The sequence below is a fragment of the Bombina bombina genome, chromosome 4 (assembly GCF_027579735.1).
Source record: "Bombina bombina isolate aBomBom1 chromosome 4, aBomBom1.pri, whole genome shotgun sequence".
NCBI lineage: Eukaryota > Metazoa > Chordata > Amphibia > Anura > Bombinatoridae > Bombina > Bombina bombina.
In genome coordinates this window covers 535,747,556-535,770,380 of record NC_069502.1, presented here as the reverse complement: position 1 = coordinate 535,770,380, position 22,825 = coordinate 535,747,556, and the positions used below count along the sequence as shown (strand labels likewise).

Here is a 22,825-nt window from a genome sequence, read left to right as displayed (position 1 = left end):
ACCAGGTGTGCCGTTCTCTCCCCCTCCTGCTTTTAAAAAGATGTTTCCTATAGATGCCGCAACACGGGACTCGTGGCAGACGGTCCCTAAGGTGGAGGGAGCAGTCTCTACCCTAGCTAAGCATACAACTATCCCTGTCGAGGACAGTTGTGCTTTCCTAGATCCAATGGATAAAAAATTAGAGGGTTTCCTTAAGAAAATCTTTATACAACAAGGTTTTATTCTCCAGCCTCTTGCATGCATTGCCCCAGTCACTGCTGCAGCGGCTTTCTGGTTTGAGTCTCTTGAGGAGGCTCTACAGGTAGAGACCCCGTTGGATGATATCCTAGACAGGCTTAAAGCTCTTAAGTTAGCCAATTCATTTATTTCTGACGCCGTTTTTCATTTAACCAAGCTAATGGCTAAGAATTCAGGTTTTGCCATTCAGGCGCGTAGGGCGCTATGGCTTAAATCCTGGTCAGCTGACGTTAATTCAAATTCTAAACTTCTCTACATCCCCTTCAAAGGGCAGACCCTATTCGGGCCTGGACTGAAGGAGATCATTTCTGATATTACTGGAGGAAAAGGCCACGCCCTTCCCCAGGATAGGTCCAACAAATTAAGGACCAAACAGACTAATTTTCGTTCCTTTCGAAACTTCAAGAGTGGCACAGCTTCAGCTTCCTCTACTGCAAAACAAGAGGGAAATTTTGCCCAGTCCAAGCCAGTCTGGAGACCTAACCAGGCTTGGAACAAGGGGAAGCAGGCCAAAAAACCTGCTGCTGCCTCTAAGACAGCATGAAGGAGTAGCCCCCGATCCGGGACCGGATCTAGTGGGGGGCAGACTTTCTCTCTTTGCCCAGGCTTGGGCAAGAGACGTCCAGGATCCCTGGGCTCTGGAGATTGTTTCCCAGGGATATCTTCTGGATTTCAAAGCTTCATCTCCAAAGGGGAGATTTCATCTCTCACAATTATCTGCAAACCAGATAAAGAGAGAGGCATTCTTACGTTGCGTTCAAGACCTACTGGTTATGGGAGTGATCCACCCAGTTCCAAGGGAGGAACAGGGGCAGGGCTTCTATTCAAATCTGTTTATATAGTTCCCAAAAAAGAGGGAACTTTCAGACCAATCTTGGATCTCAAGTTCCTAAACAAATTTCTCAGGGTCCCATCCTTCAAGATGGAGACTATTCGAACCATCCTACCTATGATCCAGGAGGGTCAATATATGACTACCGTGGACTTAAAGGATGCTTATCTACACATTCCGATACACAGAGATCATCATCAGTTCCTCAGGTTCGCCTTCCTAGACAGGCATTACCAGTTTGTGGCTCTTCCCTTCGGGTTAGCCACGGCACTAAGAATCTTTACGAAGGTTCTAGGGTCCTTACTAGCGGTTCTAAGGCCACGGGGCATAGCAGTGGCCCCTTACCTAGACGACATTCTGATACAGGCGTCGACTTTTCAAATTGCCAGGTTCCATACGGACATTGTTCTGGCATTCCTGAGGTCTCACGGGTGGAAGGTGAACGAAGGAAAGAGTTCTCTCTCCCCTCTCACAAGAGTTTCCTTCCTAGGAACTCTGATAGATTCAGTAGAAATCAAATTTTTTCTGACAGAGGTCAGGTTGTCAAAGCTTCTAACTTCCTGCCGTGCTCTTTATTCCACTTCTCGGCCGTCAGTGGCTCAGTGTATGGAAGTAATCGGCTTAATTGTAGTGGCAATGGACATAGTTCCATTTGGCCTCCTACATCTCAGACCACTGCAACTTTGCATGCTCAATCAGTGGAATGGGGATTACACAGATTTGTCCCCTCTACTAAATCTGGATCAAGAGACCAGGGATTCTCTTCTCTGGTGGCTATCTCGGGTCCATCTGTCCAGGGGAATGAGTTTCCGCAGGCCAGAGTGGACTATAGTGACGACAGATGCCAGCCTTCTGGGCTGGGGTGCAGTCTGGAACTCCCTGAAGGCTCAGGGTTCGTGGACTCAGGAGGAGGCCCTCCTTCCGATAAACATTCTGGAACTAGGAGCGATATTCAATGCTCTTAAGGATTGGCCTCAGCTAGCTGCGGTCAGGTTCATCAGATTTCAGTCGGACAACATTACGACTCTAGCCTATATCAACCATCAGGGGGGAACAAGGAGCCCCCTGGAAATGTTGGAGGTTTCAAAGATAATTCTATGGGCAGAGGTTCACTCTTGCCATCTCTCAGCTATCCATATCCCAAGAGTAGAGAACTGGGAGGCGGATTTTCTAAGTCGGCAGACTTTTCATCCGGGGGGAGTGGGAGGGATTGGAGAAGGGATTGTCAGCTAGTTCCTTAAAGAGACAGATTTCTGCTCTGTCTATTCTTTTGAACAAACGTCTGGCTGAGGTTCCAGACGTTCAGGCGTTTTGTCAGGCTTTGGTTAGAATCAAGCCTGTGTTTAAACCTGTTTCTCCGCCATGGAGTTTAAATTTAGTTCTTAAAGTTCTTCAAGGGGTTCCGTTTGAACCTTTGCATTCCATAGATATTAAACTTTTATCTTGGTAAGTTCTGTTTTTAGTAGCTATCTCCTCGGCTCGAAGAGTTTCGGAGTTATCTGCTTTACAGTGTGATTCCCCTTATCTGATTTTCCATGCAGATAAGGTAGTTTTACGTACCAAACCTGGGTTTCTTCCTAAAGTGGTATCTAATAAGAATATCAATCAGGAGATCGTTGTTCCTTCATTATGTCCTAATCCTTCCTCTAAGAAGGAACGTCTGTTACACAATCTTGATGTAGTTCGTGCTTTAAAGTTTTATTTACAAGCTACGAAGGATTTTCGTCAAAAATCTGCTTTCTTTGTTGTCTACTCTGGATAGAGGAGAGGCCAAAAGGCTTTGTCAACTTCTCTTTCTTTTTGGCTGAGAAGCTTAATCCGCTTAGCTTATGAGACGGCTGGCCAGCAGCCTCCTGAAAGAATTACAGCTCATTCCACTAGAGCGGTAGCTTCCACATGGGCTTTTAAAAATGAGGCCTCTGTTGAACAGATTTGTAAGGCGGCGACTTGGTCTTTGCTTCATACTTTTTCTAAATTCTACAAATTTGATTCTTTTGCTTCCTCGGAGGCTATTTTTGGGAGAAAGGTCTTACAGGCAGTGGTGCCTTCCGTTTAAGTGCCTGCCTTGTCCCTCCCTTCATCCATGTCCTAAAGCTTTGGTATTGGTATCCCACAAGTAATGGATGAACCCATGGACTGGATACACCTTTACAAGAGAAAACAAAATTTATGCTTACCTGATAAATTTATTTCTCTTGTGGTGTATCCAGTCCATGGCCCGCCCTGTCATTTTAAGGCAGGTGTTTTTTATTTTTAAACTACAGTCACCACTGCACCTTATAGTTTCTCCTTTTTTCTTGCTTGTCTTCGGTCGAATGACTGGGGGTGGCAGTTAGGGGAGGAGCTATATAGACAGCTCTGCTGTGGGTGTCCTCTTGCAGCTTCCTGTTGGGAAGGAGAATATCCCACAAGTAATGGATGAACCCATGGACTGGATACACCACAAGAGAAATAAATTTATCAGGTAAGCATAAATTTTGTTTTTGTTGCCTAGTTAATATATAACAGTATTTCTGTATAATGATACTTGGATAGATTAGATGTGTTTTATAATTTACACTTGTATAAGATAATAGTCAATTGAAGGGTTAACTGCTCCATAGTGCCACCTAATGGTATGTGTGTATATAAAGGAGTAAAGTTTGTTTGTTAAGGTAAGGGCATGAGAAACGGATAAGATCCCAAAACGTCGCCTGTTTTTGTTGCCTTTATGTTATAATATAATAAATATTTCTGCTGTCACCTTGCTACCTTTCTTTTACAGAGTTAAGGTTGCCAGGATCTTATTTTTTCTCCATGATGGACTGGAGAAGGGCCTTTCTGCTAGTTCCCTGAGGGGACAGATTTCGGCCCTGTTGGTTTTATTGCACAAGAGACTTGCTGTGCTTCCAGACGTGCAGTCCTTTGTTAAGGCTCTGATTAGGATCAGACCTATGTTTATATCTGAAGCTCCTCCTTGGAGCCTAAATCTCGTTCTTCGGGTTTTGCAACAGTTTCCGTTTGAGCCTCTGCATTCCGTTGACATTAAATTGTTATCTTGGAAGGGTTTTCTTTTTATTGGCTATTGCCTCTGCGCGCAGTTTCTGATATCTTTGCTTTGCAGTGTGAGCCCCCTTATCTTATTTGTCATGCAGATAAGGCAATTTTACGTACTATATTAGGTTTTCTTCCTAAGGTTGTGTCAGATCGCAACACCAATCAGGAGATTGTGGTTGCTTCCTTGTGTCCTAATCCTCCTTCATTGAAGGAACACTTACTTCACAATTTGGTCGTGGTCCGCGCCTTGAAGTTCTATCTTCAGGCTACTAAGTAGTTTAGACAATCTTCCTCTTTGTTTGTTGTCTATTCGGGGAAGCGTAAGGGGCAAAAGGCTACTTCGACTTCCCTATCTTTTTGGTTAATGAGTGTGATCCGCTTAGCTTACGAGACAGCGGGACATTGTCTTCCTGAGAGGATAACGTCTCATTCCACTAGAGCAGTGGCTTCCTCTTGGGCCTTTAAGAACGAGACCTCTAGTTATCAGAATTGTAAGGCAGCTACCTGGTCCTCCTTACATACTTTTTAAAATTATTCAAGTTTGATGTTTTTGCTTCGGCTGAAGCAGCTTTCGGGAGAAAAGTTTTGCAGGCTGTGGTGCCCTCAGAATAGGGTCCGCCTCTTCCTTTTTGTTCCCTCCTGTTATTCAGTGTCCTCTTGAGCTTGGGTACAGTTTTCCCAACAGTAAGGAATGAAGCAGTGGACTCTCCCTATCTTATGAAGGAAAACATAATTTATGCTTACCTGATAAATTCCTTTCCTTCCGGATAGGGAGAGTCCACTGCCCCTGCCCGTTTTTTCTTGTCTATGGGCAGTCCCCTATTATTTATTTTATCTTCTGGCACAATTTATACCTTAATGTTTCTCCTACTTTTCCTTGTTCCCTCAACAGAATGATTGGGGTAATGAGGAAGTGGGAGGGATATTTAAGCCTTTGGCTGGGGTGTCTTTGCCTCCTCCTGGTGACCAGGTGTTGTATTTCCCAACAGTAAGGAATGAAGCCATGGAGTCTCCATATCCGTAAGGAAAGGAATTTATCTGGTAAGTATAAATTATGTATTTGTTTCCAATAATGAGCAAACTTACAGGCCTATTCTGGATTTAAAGATGTTAAGCAGATTTCCTACTTTCAAAAATATTAACGATTTGAACTATTCTACCTATTGTTCAACAAGTGCAGTTTGTCTACGATAGATTAGGAGGACGCTAACCATCATATTTCTATTCACAAGGATTGTCACCAGTTTCAAAGATTTGTCTTTCTGGACAAATTATTTTCAGTTTGCTGTTCTTTCATTTGGTCTGGCTTCTGCTCCCAGAATTTTTACGATGGTTCTGGGAACTCTTTTTGTCTTATAAGAGCTCATGCTATTTTGGTGGTTCCTTACCTGGACGATATCTTGGTATTTGCTCCATTTTTACCTTTAGTAGTATCTCATACGAGCAATCTCTTGTTGTTTCTTACATGGTTGGAGAATCAATATTTAAAAGAGTTCTCTTTCTCTTCTAACTAGAGTCTCCTACCTTGGTGTCATTATAGACTTAACCTCTCTTTGACAGATCAAAAGGAGATTAAATTAGTTACAAACAGCTTGTTCAAGTCTTCAGTGAATTCACGTTCCTACTGTAGCTTTTTGCATGGAGGTGTTAGGTCTGATGATAGCAGCATCAGATGCTTTTTCATTTGCTCAGTTCCACATGAGACCTCTTCAGCTTTGTATGCTTTATCAATGGTGCACTCAGCTCTTTTAGAAAATCCTTTTAAATCTCAGAACAAGACAATATCTTTCCTGGTGTATAAATCGCCAGTCTATTTTTCTGGGGGCATTGCTTGTTCGTCCAACCTGTATTGTTATCAGGTTTAAAAGAAGCTTATATGCATTTTCAATCAGACAATGTCACAGCAATGGCTTATATCAATAATTAAGGGGGAAACTAACACTTCCTTGACGATGAAGGAGGTTTCACAAATGTTTACTTGGGCAGAGAACAATATTTACAATTTTTGCAGTTCTTATTCCAGAAGTTAGCAATTGGGAAGCAGATTTTCTCAGTCGCCAATCTCTTCATCCTTTGAATTGGTCTATTCTACTGGAAGGTTTCATTCAGATTGTAGAACAGTGGGGTCTCCCAGAGATAGACCTGATGGATTCTTGGTTGGACAACAAGCTTCACAGATATTGTGTGAGGTCCAGAGATCCTCAGGTGGAGTTTGTGGATCTTCTTATAGCTCCTTGGTAGTTTCATCTGGCTTACATATTTCCGCCAACTGGTCCTTTGCCAAGAGTGATAACTTGGATGAAGCAGAAGCTGTCATCAGTAATTCTGATTGCTCCAGCTTGGCCTCGCAGAACTTGGTTTGCGGATCTGGAGCAGATTTCCAGTTGTCCTCAGTGGTCTCTTCCTCTGCACTACAAGCTTCTATCTCAAGGTCCTTTTTTTCATCATGATCTCTCAACTTGATGGTCTGGAGATTGAATACCTAGTCTTAAAACAGAGAGGTTTTTCTGATTCTTTCATTGAAACCTTAATTCAGGTCTGTAAACCTTTGGCAAGAAAAAACTATCACAAGGTTTTTCTTTCTTTGTGTGAGAAACAGGGTTTTAGCTGGTAATCTTTAGAATTCCTAGAATGATTCAATCTCTTCTGGATGGTTTGGATAAGGGTTTTTCCGCTTTAATCAGGATTAAGCCAATTCCTCCTCCTTTAATTTCTTTCATGGTGGTGAGAGTCCACAAGACCCGACCATTTTTTAATTCTATCTTTTTTTTTCTGGCAGCAGTTCTAGTTTGCACCTCTTTTTCCCTGCTTTTGTCCTATCCTACCTACCTTCTTGTCACGGGGTTATATGTTAGACTAGTTTACCAGTGGGGAGTTTTGGGAATGTTTGCCTCTTTCTAGTGGCCAGGAGTGAAATTTCCAGGAGTAATAACTGGATTTTTAGATTTTATGTGAGTTTTGCTTGTTTTAAAAAGACATGAAACACAACATTTTTCTTTCATGATTCAGATAAAAAACAACAGACAAGATAGAAGTTTTTAAGCACACAGGGATATTAATATTAAAGCGGATTACTTTTCATCAATGATATACATATATGTGTAAGTATACACAAAATCTCCAAATCCAGATTGTGAGTTTTACAAATAAATAAAATATGTACAATTCTAGTGTATGAAATATCATACCTCTTTAGCCTATTTAACTGGCTAAAATCGTAAGTATATTTTTGACTCAGTGTCCATGAGTTAAAGGGACATGAAGCACAATTTTTTTCTTTCATGATTTAGAAAGAGCATGCGATTTTAAACAACTTTCTAATTTACTTCTATTATCTAATTTGCTTCATTCTCTTAATATTGTTTGCTGAAAAGCATATCTAGATAGGCTCAGTAGCTACTGATTGGTGGCAGCACAAAGGTGCTTCGTGTGATTGGCTCATCCATGTGCATTGCCATTTCTTCAACAAAGGATATCTAAAGATTAAAGCAAATTAGATAATAGAAGTATATAGACATGTTTAAAATTGCATTCTCTATCTGAATTGTGAAAGAAAGAATGTGGGTTTAATGTTCCTTTAATAAAGAGCCCTTATTTCAGATGGATTCTTCAATGTTTTTTACACTAAACTTTCAAAGAGTTTGTGAATAAAACATAATACAACTCTGGTGTAATATTGTACTTACAGAACCCTACCTCAATCCTATGAGGCAAGGGAAAGGCTCTGTCTGTGAGAAGGAAAGAATTGCTTCCTTCAAGTCTTCCACTTTGCTACGTGCCTCTTTGAGTTGGTAGTTGGCTTCTGGGTAGGTCTTTCAACTCCTGTGTGTGCATAAAATGAAAATAGAGAATTAGGAGAATCCAATAGTTTAAACCGTTTATTTAAAATAAGTGTTTATAAAATGTAATGATTCAGATAGAGCATACAATTTTGAACAGCTTTCCAACTTCTTTTATCAAATTGTCTTCATTTTCTTGGTATCTCTTGTTGAAGGAGCAGACTTGCACTGCTGGGAGCTATATGAGAGTCATATATTTTGCAGCCACCAATCAGCAGCTCCCTCCTAGTATTGCATTGATGTTCCTAAGCCTACCTATGTATGCTTTATCTACATTGTGAAAGAAACATTTGGGGTTTTCATATCCGTTTAAATAAATTGCCTGTTACAGAAAATTGCAATATTTATGAAGGCGTTGCACACTTAAGAACATGTATTTAGAAATATATCTATCTACTAAATTGTGAATGTTTTTTTTTTGTTTTGTTTTATTTTGTAATGCCCATAATTAATTTAAGTACTCTGTATTACACCTATCTTAATGTGAATATCTGTTCTCATGCAGGGACCAAACTTGTTATGACATAATTCCGCTTTATAACAGCATGAAGAAAAAGATCTTGTCAGACTCTGAAGAGGTAACTTGCATATTGTTGTTTTGAATTATTTAAATATTATTATAATCTGTACTTTTATTAATGAAAGGAGGAAATCAATCCTTAAAAATTAGTTCTGTGTCATATAATGTGTTAAAAAAATACCCATGGCATTTTAGTCAGTATAAACAAAGTATTACCATATTTGTCAACATAAAAAATACATGTGATTTGAAAAGTTTTTACAAAAGAAAACTTTTGAGTGGGTTATATTCAGCAAGATCAAAGAGCCAGTTTATGATTAAACTTTCGTGTGTTAGAGCAAACACTTTTAAACAACTTTCAAATATACTTATATACTGCTATCTAAGTTGCTTCGTTTACTTAGCATCCTTTGTTGAAGCTTGGTAGGCTCATAAGACCTCAGATTAGTGCATGTGTCTTTTGCATTCTATGGCGTGGTGTTTTACAAAATTTCTTGTAGCAGTGTTATGAACTGTTGCAAACCTCTACCATAGAGTGCTAAAGACTGAGGTTGTATGAGCCTACCTAGGTTTACTCTTCAACAAAGGATACTCAGAAAACAGCAAATTAGATAAAGCAAATTGGAAATAAATACATGCTGTATCTTAATCGGGAATGTTTAATGTTTAGCATTTCAGTCCCATTAATGCTTTTTCTGTGTTTTTCATTTATCTTATGATCATAGTGTCAACACTGGATACAGGCTGGGATTTTAGATAGCATCCAGTTGGTGATAGAGAATGAAAGCTTGACAGTTTGATGTTTCTACATCTCTCCCACCAACTCCCCTCTCCCTCTTTCTGTTGTATTTCTGTCTACTGAAATACACTCAAATGGGTCTGTTAGTGTTAGTCCTCTGTAGCCCAGAGGCAGAACTTTTTCTTTCCTAAGATATGGAGAGTCCACAACGTCATTCAATTACTAGTGGGAATATCACTCCTGGCCAGCAGAAGAAGGCAAAGAGCACCACATCAAAACTGTTAAGTGTCACTCCCCTACCCATAATCCCTAGTCATTCTCGTTGCCTCTGTCAATGGAGGAGGTGAAGTTTGGTGTCTGAAGAAATGTTTCCTTTTAGGGGTTTTTATCCCTTCAAGCAAGGATTTGGGTTTCGCTGTAGTCCACGTCAATCTCTGCAGCAGAGTAGTGGTGGCTTTTAAGCAGTTAGGAAGTTGTAAGGTTGTGCTTACTTTGTTTCCTAACACATTGCTGCTCTAGTTATAGAAAGCCAGAGTTGGTTACTCTGTTCTTTCTTTTTTCTACAGGTCTCTGTAAGGAGTATGTGTCCTTTCATGCCTTATAAACTGTCTTCCTGCCGGGCAGCTAGACTCCAGGTAAGTGCCTTTTCTTTTGCAAGATGTACCGAGTCCACGGTTTCATCCTTACTTGTGGGATATTATCCTTCCCTACAGGAAGTGGCAAAGAGAGCACCCACAGCAGAGCTGTCTATATAGCTCCCCGCTTAACTCCACCCCCCAGTCATTCTCTTTGCCGGCTCTAAGCAGGAAGGGTAAAGTGAAAGAGGTGATAAACTGTTAGTTTTTATTTTCTTCAAGCAAGAGTTTGTTATTTTAAAATGGTACCGGTGTGTACTATTTACTCTCAGGCAGGAGATGGATCAAGATTTCTGCCTGGAGGATGATGATCTTAGCATTTGTAACTAAGGTCCATTGCTGTTCCCACAGAGGCTGAGGAGTACAGGAAACTTCAGTGTGAGGAACGGTTTCATGCTATGCAGCAATGAGGTATGTTCAGTCATTTTTTTCTGAAGAGACTGTGTATTTCAGAAAGGCTGACATACCCAGGAGGGTAAGGGTAAGCAGTAATCCTAGACTTATAATGGCATTACTAAGCTTGCATAAGGGCTAATTGAAATTATGGTTGACACTCAGTTTGAATGATATGGGATACTGGGAGTGCTGTTAATAAGTTTTTGAGGGACAACTTTATTGAGGGTACATGGCTCTTTTGGGGTTTTAGACCCCACATGGCTAGTTAAAACGCTTTGTGTGTTTTTGGGAGGCCTTAGAAACATTGAGTGAGATGGGCGGGGCCTAATTTTGCGCCTCAGTTGCGCAGTTGTTTTCTCTTGACAAGCAGCAAGCTACAACACCGGAGGGTCCTGGTGAACTTTTTGGGCCAAAACAAAGCTTTAAACCCTCATTTCCAATTCCTAAGGGCAGGTAGACGCCACAGCAGAACTGTGGCAAGGTGCTGACAGGGTTTTTTCCGATTTTTGGCACTTTGTCAATCCGGTTTCCATATTTATGGGTTAAATGTTTCATTTGCTTGTGGAGCAATCTTACTAAAGCTTGTTGAATCTGCTGTGAAAAATTCGAAAAATTTGATACATTTTTAAGCAGTTTTGCAGATCGTGTATGCCTTTTTATCTCTTAAAGGCACAGTACCGTTTTTTTAAAATTGTTGTTTTTTCACTGAATAAAGTGTTTTCCAAGATTGCTTGTCTCATTACTAGCCTGTTCAACATGTCTGACATTGAGGAAACTCCTTGTTCAATATGTTTAGAAACCATTGTGGAACCCCCTCTTAGAATGTGTCCCACATTTACTGATATGTCTATAAATTGCAAACAGCATATTTTGACTTATAAGAGTTTGGTGCTGGATGATTCTCAGACAGAAGGAAATCAGGTTATGCCATCTAGTTCTCCCCAAGTGTCACAACCAGTAACGCCCCCACAAGTGACGCCAAGTACCTCTAGTGCGTCTAATTCTTTCACCTTGCAAGATATGGCCACAGTTATGAATTCTACCCTCACAGAGGTTTTATCTAAACTGCCTGGGTTGCAAGGGAAGCGCAGTAGCTCTGGGTTAAGAACAAATGCTGAGCCTTCTGACGCTTTAGTAGCCGTATCCAATGTACCCTCACAATGTTCTGAAGTAAGGGTGAGGGATTTGCTGTCTGAGGGAGATATTTCTGATTCAGGAAAGATGTTCCCTCAGACAGACTCAGATATGACGGCCTTTACATTTAAGCTAGAACACCTCCGCTTGTTGCTCAGGGAGGTTTTAGCGACTCTGAATGATTGTGACCCTATTGTAATTCCAGAGAAATTGTGTAAAATGGATAAATATTTATAGGTTCCTGTCTACACTGATGTTTTTCCGGTCCCTAAGAGGATTTCGGACATTGTTACTAAGGAGTGGGATAGACCAGGTATTCCGTTCGCTCCCCCTCCTACTTTTAAGAAGATGTTTCCCATATCCAACACCATGCGGGACTCGTGGCAGACGGTCCCTAAGGTGGAGGGAGCTATTTCTACTCTAGCTAAGCGTACAACTATACCTATTGAGGACAGTTGTGCTTTCAAAGATCCGATGGATAAAAATTAGAGGGTCTCCTGAAGAAAATTTTTGTTCATCAGGGTTTTCTTCTCCAACCTATAGCGTGCATTGTTCCTGTAACCACTGCAGCTGCCTTTTGGTTCGAGGCTCTGGAAGAGGCTCTTCAGGTGGAGACCCCTTTTAGATGATATTCTGGACAGAATTAGGGCTCTTAAGCTAGCTAATTCTTTCATTACAGATGCCGCTTTTCAACTGGCTAAATTAGCGGCAAAGAATTCAGGTTTTGCCATTTTAGCGCATAGAGCGTTATGGCTTAAGTCCTAGTCGGCTGATGTGTCATCAAAATCTAAGCTTTTAGGGGCGGAGCCAACTCTCGAGCCGAGCAGACGTAGGTACTAGGAGCTCCTGCTCTAATAAATCTAAAAAGGCCACTAAATAGCCCTAAAATCACATTTTACATAGCGAAACCGATATGTGATTAAATGACAGTCTTCTAAGACCACACTTTGCAGCAATCTGCTCAATTTCCAGGGACAGACCTGATCTCCCACTCAGCTGAAGGGATGGACTCTCAAATCTTAGATGTATTGTTTCTGCTTGGCTCTCGCATGGACTCCCAGTTTCATAGCCTCTCTCAACACTTACTGTTCAGCCGAGAGGACTCACCTAAATTACCAGAAGAGGATGTTATCATTCTGCCCTCCCTGGCTGCGCCTCTGCTTCAACAGGTCAAGATGGCGGATATAGCCAGTCAGGGCCTCCCTACGCCACAGCTGCGATTTGCTTCTACTCTCGATAACTCTGGGACACTTTCGGTTCCGGATATGGCAAAGCCGGTGGAGATGGGGGTCAAGTCTGACACGAGTGTACACTACTGCTATGAAGATAGCCTGCCTGATCCATTGCTCTTTCAAGATACAAACCTTTGCTATGCCGAGAGGAGAACCGGTAACGATCTAAGTGCCTTGTCCACAGATAGAGAAGGAAAACTAAAGCCGGTTAAATTAGACCTCCCTCCTCCTACACACCTAGCGCCTGGAGAGGCAACACAACTATCTAAGTTCAGGGACATTCCAGACACCCCGGTCTATCAGCTGTGTGAGGAGCAGGAGGCGTCATTAAATCCAACCACCCGATACCGGATACAAGATCTTCAAGCGTTAAGAAAAGGATCTGTTGGACAGCTAGTGGAAGTAGTGATGCAGGATCCTTTGCCAAGCTACGCACCTACGATAGCCCACAATTACTTTAGTGCAGATTATTTGCAGCACTACAAGAAACATTGGTCCCCCAGACAAGATACCATACAAGCTCCTACAAGACTGTCGAATAACCTATTTGACCCAGATGGCGAGTGGTATTGTTTACCTGTTTGACATATAGTGCTGAGTAAAGGGATTTTAACACAGGCACAAAGGTTATGACAGCCAGCATCCTGGACATTATTTCTTGTCATAGGTTATATAGGTTTGCTATTTAGAGATTACCTGTTTGCTAAATTTGTTAAGACAGATCCTACACACCTAGAATCTGTACCTATCCAAATAGTAAGCTAATTTCGCAAAGTATATTAATAATCTCTTATTTAACACTGACTTTCTTTGATACTATGTTTAGTAATCTCACATGAGGGCTTAACTCTCTTTAAGTGGCCAACTTCACTTTTGGTTTAATTTCGCTTAGCTGAGCTCTTAGGCATATGTTAGTTTCCCATAGATTAAAATACATCCCAGATCAGATTACTGAAGTTGACAGTGTGATCAGAATATATATAGGTATTACAGAGCTCCCTACTACTGATGCCTGTTATTTCCTTTTTTTTTTTTTTTCTTCTTTTTATATATATATATATATATATATATATATATATATATATATATATATATATATATATATAATCGCTTAGGTTTCTAGCATTGGGTAATGTGAATCTCCAGTTGTATGCCAGCAGTTGGGTTCTCTCACTTTATGCACCTGTACTATTTTCTGTTGAGAGTTAGTTTGAAATTCTCCTTTGTGCACACCACAGTTCATATTTATATTACAGCTTACTCCTTAGATTCATAATACTTCTTTAAGATACATACGATAGAAGAGAAAGGCAGCACCTGTGGTTGTATTGTTGCGTTGCTTACTCCAAACACCCCTTTTATATATAACACCTGCTTCAATTTTCAAAACATCACAAGTTTATATGTTTATGAATAAATTTCACCTTCGTTAAATTTTATCTTTGGCAACTACACACAAGACATAGAAAACTGACTTTAAATAGTCTAGTATATGTACACTATAGTAAAACATGGTTTAATGCAAAAATGCTTATTAGTGTTAGCTGCCAAGAATACTCTCTGGTGCCTCCAGTATTGGGTCTGTTTTAGCAGATCCTTGCCTTTGTTATTATTTTTTGAATATATTTAAGATTGTATACTTAGTTCATTATCTATAATTCATTATTACAAGGGTTTTTTCAGTTTCAGTTTTGATATTACTTTATGTAGCTATATATATACGTTAAGGAAGGTCTCGGTTCATGACACTATTTATCTATTATATTTATTATATCAGTCTAGTTTATAATTATGACAGATAAAACTGTGCATAAAGTGGATAGCACGGTAACACATCCTAGATTAGGGCAGATAGATTAACTACAGGTGGAGGTGGGTGTCACCCACGTAGCACATAAGATTTTAACCAATTACATGTGATCTGTGTATTTAAATAAACAAACAAGCTTGCACCCTATAGCTACGATTACGGCATTTGCCGAAACATGTCAGCACTAGGGTACGTGGGGAACTACCACTACACCATTGCCCCAAGGATTTAAGCTTTATCCTAAGTGTTTCCTGTTTTATTTCCTTAATAAAGGACATTTTGTTTGTGCAACTACCCGGTGCCTCTATTCTCTTTCTTTGATGCTATATTCTTTAAGATACACTCAAAAAGGTCATTAACAATGTGTTTGTTATTATAGGATGTGTCACACCCAGTCACTGTCTTTGTTTTCATCCTGGGAGGTAGTTAATCTCAATATAATCGTGTCACTTTTACTATTACAGCTATATATTAGCCTGGTTAAATGTGTTATATAAGTATAGGGTTGATTGTGAGCCTCTAGATAAATTATACGTTTTTGATTTTATGAGGGGTAGTTATCAACGCGTCTACTTTACCTGCCTTCGCCGGTTCAATACGCCCGCCTAAGCTCGCCTACCATTGCCGCCGCGGACCTGAATGCGGTCGCCTAAGTTATCACTAAAGCTGTCAAAAAGCCGCGCACCAAGTACGGGGCGATGAGCAGCGGATTGTGATAGTTATCACTCATCCGATCTCGCTGCTCTTCGACTTTTTTACAGCTTTATTGCTAGCCTGTCACTAAGCACCCACACTAACTACACTGTTCTACCCCCTATACCGGAGCCCCCCGCAACTAAATGAAGTTATTAACCCCTAAACCGCCGCTCCTAGACCCCGCCGCAACTCTTATAAATGTATTAACCCCTAAACCGCCGCTCCCGGACACCGCCGCCACCTACATTATACCTAGTAACCCCTATCCTGCCCCCCCTATACCGTCGCCCTCTATAATAAAGTTATTAACCCCTATCCTGACGATCCCGGACCTCGCCGCAACTAAATAAATAGTTTAACCCCTAAACCGCTGCTCCCGGACCCCGCCGCAACCTATATTAAACTTATTAACCCCTAATCTGCCCCCCCTATACCGTTGCCCTCTATAATAAAGTTATTAACCCTTATCCTGCTTATCCCGCACCTCGCCGCAACTAAATAAATAGTTTAACCCCTAAACCGCCTCTCCCGGACCCCGCCGCAACCTATATTAAACTTATTAACCCCTAATTTGCCCCCCCCCCACCGTTGCCACCTATAATACATTTATTAACCCCTATCCTGCCCCCCACTACACCGCCGCCACTGTAATAAAATTATTAACCCCTAAACCTAAGTCTAGCACCCCCCTAACTTAAATATTAATTAAATAAATCTAAATAATATTTCTCTTATTAACTAAGTTAATCCTATTTAAAACTAAATACTTACCTGTAAAATAAACCCTAATATAGCTACAATATAAATAATAATTATATTGTAGCTATCTTAGGATTTATTTTTATTTTACAGGCAACTTTCAATTTATTTTAACTAGGTACAATAGCTATTAAATAGTTAGTAACTATTTAATAGCTACCTAGCTAAAATAAAGAGAAATTTACCTGTAAAATAAAAACTAACCTAAGTTACAATTACACCTAACACTACACTATACTTTAATAAATTATTCCTATTTAAAACTAAATACTTACCTATAAAATAAACCCTAAGATAGCTACAATGTAATTAATAATTACATTGTAGCTATTTTAGGATTTATATTTATTTTACAGGTAACTTTGTATTTATTTTAGCTAGTTAGAATAGTTATTAACTATTTAATAACTACCTAGCTAAAAGAAATACAAAATTACCTGTAAAATAAATCCTAACCTAAGTTACAATTAAACCTAACACTACACTATCATTAAATTAATTTAATAAATTAACTACAAATAACTACAATTAATTACAATTAAATAAACTAACTAAAGTACAAAAAATAAAAAAAATAAAAAAAAATATTACAACAATTTTAAGCTACTTACACCTAATCTAAGCCCCCTAATAAAATAACAAAGCCCCCCAAAATAAAAAAAGTTCAAAGCTCTTTTACCTTACCAGCCCTTAAAAGGGCCTTTTGCGGGGCATGCCCCAAAGAAAACTGCTCTTTTGCCTGTAAAAGAAAAATACAACCCACCCCAACATTAAAACCCACCACCCACATACCCCTAATCTAACCCAAACCCCCCTTAAATAAACCTAACACTACCCCCCTGAAGATCATCCTACCTTGAGTTGTCTTCAGCCAGCCGAGCCACCGATGGAACCGAAGAGGAGATCCGGAGCGGCAGAAGTGATCCTCCAAGGGGCGCTGAAGAAGTCTTCCATACGATGAAGTCATCATCCAGGCGGCGCTAAAGAAGTCTTCCATCCGGGCAATGTCATTTTCCAAGCGGCGCTGAAGAAGTCTTCCATCCGGGCGATGTCATCATCCAAGCGGGGTCTTCAATCTTCTTTCTTCAGGATCCATCTTCATCCCGCCGACGCGGAATATCCTTCTTCCCCGACGGACTAACGACGAATGAAGGCTCCTTTAAGGGACGTCATCCAAGATGGCGTCCCTTCAATTCGAATTGGCTGATATGATTCTGTTAGACTGCAGGTTGAAAATAATGTTTGGGAGTCCAAGCACTTACCCAAGCGCTGGTTAAGCTAGTTACCTATACCACCTCTCTGATCTAGTTTATCACGCCCATACTAGGACCCACATCACAACATATACCAAATGAATGTTTATTTCTGAGAGTGCACCATAACGGATGGACTGATAGATATCTATTTTAATCCCTTATATCCAGACCTACCCATTTTGTCTATTTATTAGACTCACCTGCTAAAATATATAAACACAGTTCCTCCTCCTCCCTCAGCCGGCGAAGGTGAGGTAGGACATTCCTTGGTAGACTTCTATACTCCACTAATTGCATAATGTATGTCTTACTGATATCTAATTGCAGGTCTGCTTGTGATGTTCCCGTGCCTGAAATAACTTACTATCTTAAGGCTCAGCTTAGAGACACTTTAGCACAATATTACTATAGACAACATAGTCTTATCTTATGTTGAAGGTTGCATAAGTTGCAGTGATGGGAACCCGTCCTCTCTATGACTGATAACCTTATATGTTAGATATATATGTCCTTCGCTTAAACCATTAATCTATAATACAGCTTCATAAGAGCTGCTACATTATAATATCATTATCATATATAAAAATTCTGAGGCCTTTGAGTGTTCACTTATAGTTAGCAGAGCCGCCCATGAGAAATACACTGTAAGCCGTATTATATTTATATTTCTAGGTAGTCGATCTGTATATATGACAGATATTATTGGGACAAGCTAATTGCTCCCCTTAGACCCCTCTCCTCCCTTTCCCGCCGGTACTTGTTGCCTGCGGATCATACTCTTACTCCTTTTACCCACATTGCCTATAGCTGGCATCCCCCCAGGAGAGGGGCTCATTCAACTTAGGTCCATAAGAACTGCCATCTTATAATGCCATTTTTATATACAAAAATACTAAGGCCCTTGAGTATTTACTTATATTATATTTTCACTGGCTCCGCCCTCTCACCACCCCGCTATCAACCCCAGGCTTAGAACTGGGCTCTTATTGTTGCATTTATATCTCATTGCTAATGCCCCCCCCCCCTTATATGGAATACAGGTATACCCCGCTCATACAGCGGGTTAGGGACCGGAGCCTCGCTGTAAAGTGAAAACCGCCTTAAAGTGAAACAAGGCAGTTTTAGCTTTCTTTTCACTTGCCAGTGTGTTTAAAAACTTGAAAACATGTTTGAACTAACAAATATTAGTAGTGCAACAGTGCTGCATTTAGTTTAACACTAGCAGAGCACAGTATTCAATAAATACCGTACCTGTAAAATAGTGACAATGACTGTGGTAAAATTTGCAAGACTATACCACTGAGACACAGATTGCACTGTAATGCTGTAAATGGAATGAACTGTGCATAACAAAATGGTGCCAGTCATTTTTCTCGCAATCTCACGATGATTACAGCACTGTTTCAAAATCTTTAGAGGTTGAACTTCAGCTCCACAAAGCGCTGTATTAGCGAAACGCTGTAAAGTGAAGCGCTGTAAAGTGAGGTATACCTGTATTAAGCATGTGAAACATTGTTACATTTGAACTTTGACACCTCCTTCCATTTTCTTTTCTCTCTTTTTGACTACTGCTAAGCAGTGTTTAACCGCTGATGTTGGTCAAACTGAGATACCCCATTCCATGAGATAAAGATGTCATTCTCCTTTTCAGGAAGGACTCAAATGTTCGAGATGAGGGTGTCAAGGATTCATGGTTTGTCTTGTATATTAGAACAATGTTATGGTAGTATTACATATATTTTACTCTATAGTTACTTTCATCATTCTTATGGTTATCATTGTCAATGTTGCAAATTGCCAATATCAATTGGTTTGGCTATAAACCATAGAACTAACCATTGAATATTTGATATTTAGTTTGTAATAAAGAAAACGAGATTCCTAAGAGGTTTGCATAATGCACAACTTTAATGCATGTATAAGTTAGAACTGATATGCAATTTATGCTCTGTAAAAGTATCCGAGTGTGTCATGCAAATAATTGGATCCTAGTCATTGTATTAATGATTTTTGCTTTTGTTGTAATTGTTTCAAGAATCTCAATAAAAGAAATATTTAAAAAAAAAAAAAAATCTAAGCTTTTGACCATCCCTTTCAAGGGTAAGACCCTATTCGGGCCTGAACTGAAACAGATCATTTCAGATATCACTGGAGGGAAAGGTCATGCCCTCCCTCAGGATAAGACAAATAAGATGAGGACCAAACAAAATAATTTTCTAGGAAGGAAAGGATAGAGGGTGCCACATGGTGCAGGTCATAAAATATAGGTAAGGACAACAATTGGATCACAAGAATCCTACTCACACAGTTCTATTTGGAATCTGTTTTCATACGTTTGGACTGGCCTGCTTTACATTATTAGTACTAATAATATGATAATAATCATCATTTCTTTATATTCTTCAAACCAGTAAGGGAGAAATCATATGTAACAACAATAATAATAATAAAAAGTATTTGTTAGTACAAACTAAACTTAATAAAAAGCTGTTGTTTTTAACAGTTCATACCATTATCAGATTATGTTAGGGGTGCTAATGATCACAGATTAGAACCATCCTGTGTTTTAAATATGAAACAACATTTTGTTGTCCTTGGAAAATGATTGCTTATGTGGTATACAACAATAGGTTCTGCAGAGTCTACACATTTTTTACATTTTTTATTTATAAATGTTAAAAATAAAACTGTTGTAAGTTTTTATTTACCTTCATTATATGTATGTTGGTATGCCCCAATGAGGGTGTGGATTTTTTCTGATCAATGATTGGTTCTTTTTCATTTTAAATATGGCAGTTGAGAGTATGTTTGTATAGCCTGATGAAACAGTGTTTAACACTGAGAAACGCGTTGCTGTTGTTTTTATTGTGGAATAAATTTTATCTTACTTTTTAAACTCTCCATCTGCTGCATCATTGTTATTTTGGCTTTGGCCAAATATATTTTATTACAACTTATTTGGAGCTCCTGGATCTTTGGTGTGAGCTATTTTGACACTGACTTGCTCCCACTATACCACCTTTGGGCTTCCCTGGACTCTCCCTGGTGAGACGAGGAATTCCATCTGGCGACACACCCCTACGGAGGTCTACCGGACGACGTGTGGTTCCGGACTGCGAATACTGCACATTTGTGCTTTATACTGTGTGAGTAGGATTCTTGTGATCCAATTGTTGTCCTTACCTATATTTTATGACCCACACCATGTGGCGCCCTCTATCCTTTCCTTCCTAGATTTGTCATCCGTGTTGCGGCACAACACCCTGGAGGAGCGGCCTACACTCTCTTGGAATACTGCTGTCTATCTGTCAGCCTTTGGAACTACTAATTGCGTATTGCAGGACTTTGTATCAGAACATATACACTGGATTACTGGAGTGCCATTACACTGTTGTTTTAATATCAATGTTACAATACTGCTGTTGTTATTTGCTACATTAACCAATTCCATTTTTACAGCACATATATCATTAATTCTCTCTAAATTATCTTATAATATTAATCCTAGGCGCATCTTATAAGTGCTCTAGTGACGTTGTTATCACTTTAGCACTAGTTGTTGTTTAAATATAATTTTCGTTCCTTTCAAAACTTCAAAGGTGGTCCCACTTCCTCTTCCCCTGCTGCAAGGCAAGAGGGGAACTTTGCTCAAACCAAGTCAGTCTGGAGACCTAACCAGGCTTGGAACAAAGGTAAACAGGCCAAGAAGCCTGCTGCTGGCACCAAGACAGCATGAAGGGGTAGCCCCCGATCCGGGAGCGGATCTAGTAGGGGGCAGACTTTCTCTCTTTGCTCAGGCTTGGACAAGAGATGTTCAGGACTCCTGAGCTTTAGAAATCGTAACCCTGGGATACCTTCTAGACTTCAAGTATTCTCCTCCAAGGGGGAGATTTCATCTTTCTCAATTGTCTGCAAACCAGACAAAAAGAGAGGCGTTCTTAAGCTGTGTAGAAGACCTATATACCATGGGAGTGATCCGTTCCTGTTCCGAATGCGGAACAAGGGCAAGGGTTTTACTCCAATCTGTTTGTGGTTCCCAAAAAGGAGGGAACCTTCAGACCAATCTTAGATCTCAAGATCCTAAACCAATTCCTCAGAGTCCCATCCTTCAAGATTGAGACCATTCGGACTATTTTACCAATGATCCAGGAGGGTAAATATTTGACCACGGTGGACTTAAAGGATGCGTATCTACACATCCCTATTCACGGAGATCATCAACAGTTCCTCAGGTTCGCCTTTCTGGACAGGCATTACCAATTTGTGGCTCTTCCCTTCGGGTTGGCCACGGCTACCAGAATTTTGACAAAGGTGCTAGGGTCCCTTCTGATGGTCCTAAGGCCGCGGGGCATAGCAGTGGCGCCTTATCTAGATGATATCTTAATTCAAGCGTCGACTTTCCAACTAGCCAAGGCTCACACGGACATCGTGTTGGCCTTTCTAAGATCTCATGGGTGGAAGGTGAACGTAAAAAAGAGTTCTCTTTCCCCTAGTTTCATTCCTAGGGACTCTGATAGACTTGGTGGACATGAAAATATTTCTGACGGAGGTCAGGAAATCAAAAATTTTAGTCATCTGCCGAGCTCTTCATTCCATTCCTCGGCTGTCAGTGGCTCAGTGTATGGAGGTAATCTGTCTAATGGTAGCGGCAATGGACATAGTTCTGTTTGTTCGCTTACATCTCAGACCACTGCAACTATGCATGCTCAGACAGTGGAATGGGGATTATGCAGATGTATCTCCTCAAATAAATCTGGATCAGGAGACCAGAGATTCTCTTCTTTGGTGGTTGTCACAGGATCACCTGTCCCAAGGTATGTGTTTCTGCAGGCCAGCGTGGGTTATAGTGACGACGGACGCCAGCCTACTGGGCTGGGGTGCAGTCTGGAATTCCCTGAAAGCACAGGGACTCAGGAGGAGGCCCTCCTACCGATAAATATTCTAGAACTGAGGGCGATATTCAATGCTCTTGAGGCGTGGCCTCAGCTGGCTTCGGCCAGATTCATCAGATTTCAGTCGGACAACATCACGACTGTGGCTTATATCAATCATCAGGGGGGAACAAGGAGTTCCCTAGCGATGATAGAAGTTTCCAGAATAATCAGATGGGCAGAGTCTCACTCTTGCCATCTATCAGCAATCTATATCCCAGGGGTAGAGAACTGGGAGGCGGATTTTCTAAGTCGTCAGACTTTTCATCCGGGAGAGTGGGAACTCCATCCGGAGGTGTTTGCTCAACTGATTCAGCTATGGGGCACACCAGAATTGGATCTGATGGCGTCTCGTCAGAACGCCAAACTTCCTTGTTACGGGTCCAGGTCAAGGGATCCTCAGGCAGTACTGATAGATGCTCTAGCAGTACCCTGGTCGTTCAACCTGGCTTATGTTTTTCCACCATTCCCTCTCCTTCCGCGTCTGATTGCCAGAATCAAACAGGAGAGAGCTTTGGTGATTGTGATAGCACCTGCGTGGCCACGCAGGACTTGGTATGCAGACCTGGTGGACGTGTCTTCTCTTCCACCATGGACTCTACCACTGAGACAGGGCCTTTTGATTCAAGGTCCGTTCAAGCTAATCTAATTTCTCTGCGGCTGACTGCTTGGAGATTGAACGCTTGATTTTATCAAAGCGGGGTTTCTCTGAGTCGGTCATAGATACCTTGATTCAGGCTCGAAAGCCTGTCACCAGGAAAATCTATTATAAG

General features: G+C 40.6%; 1 protein-coding gene across 1 annotated transcript in view; it reads left to right on the top strand.

The window, feature by feature from the left end:
* Positions 1 to 22,825, top strand: part of PHIP (pleckstrin homology domain interacting protein) — a gene marked incomplete in the record, with an annotated part of 1,163,892 nt that overhangs the window by 927,896 nt on the left and 213,171 nt on the right. The window contains 1 exon segment of the mRNA XM_053710468.1: positions 8,450 to 8,522. Coding sequence (XP_053566443.1) covers positions 8,450 to 8,522 — 73 coding nt within the window.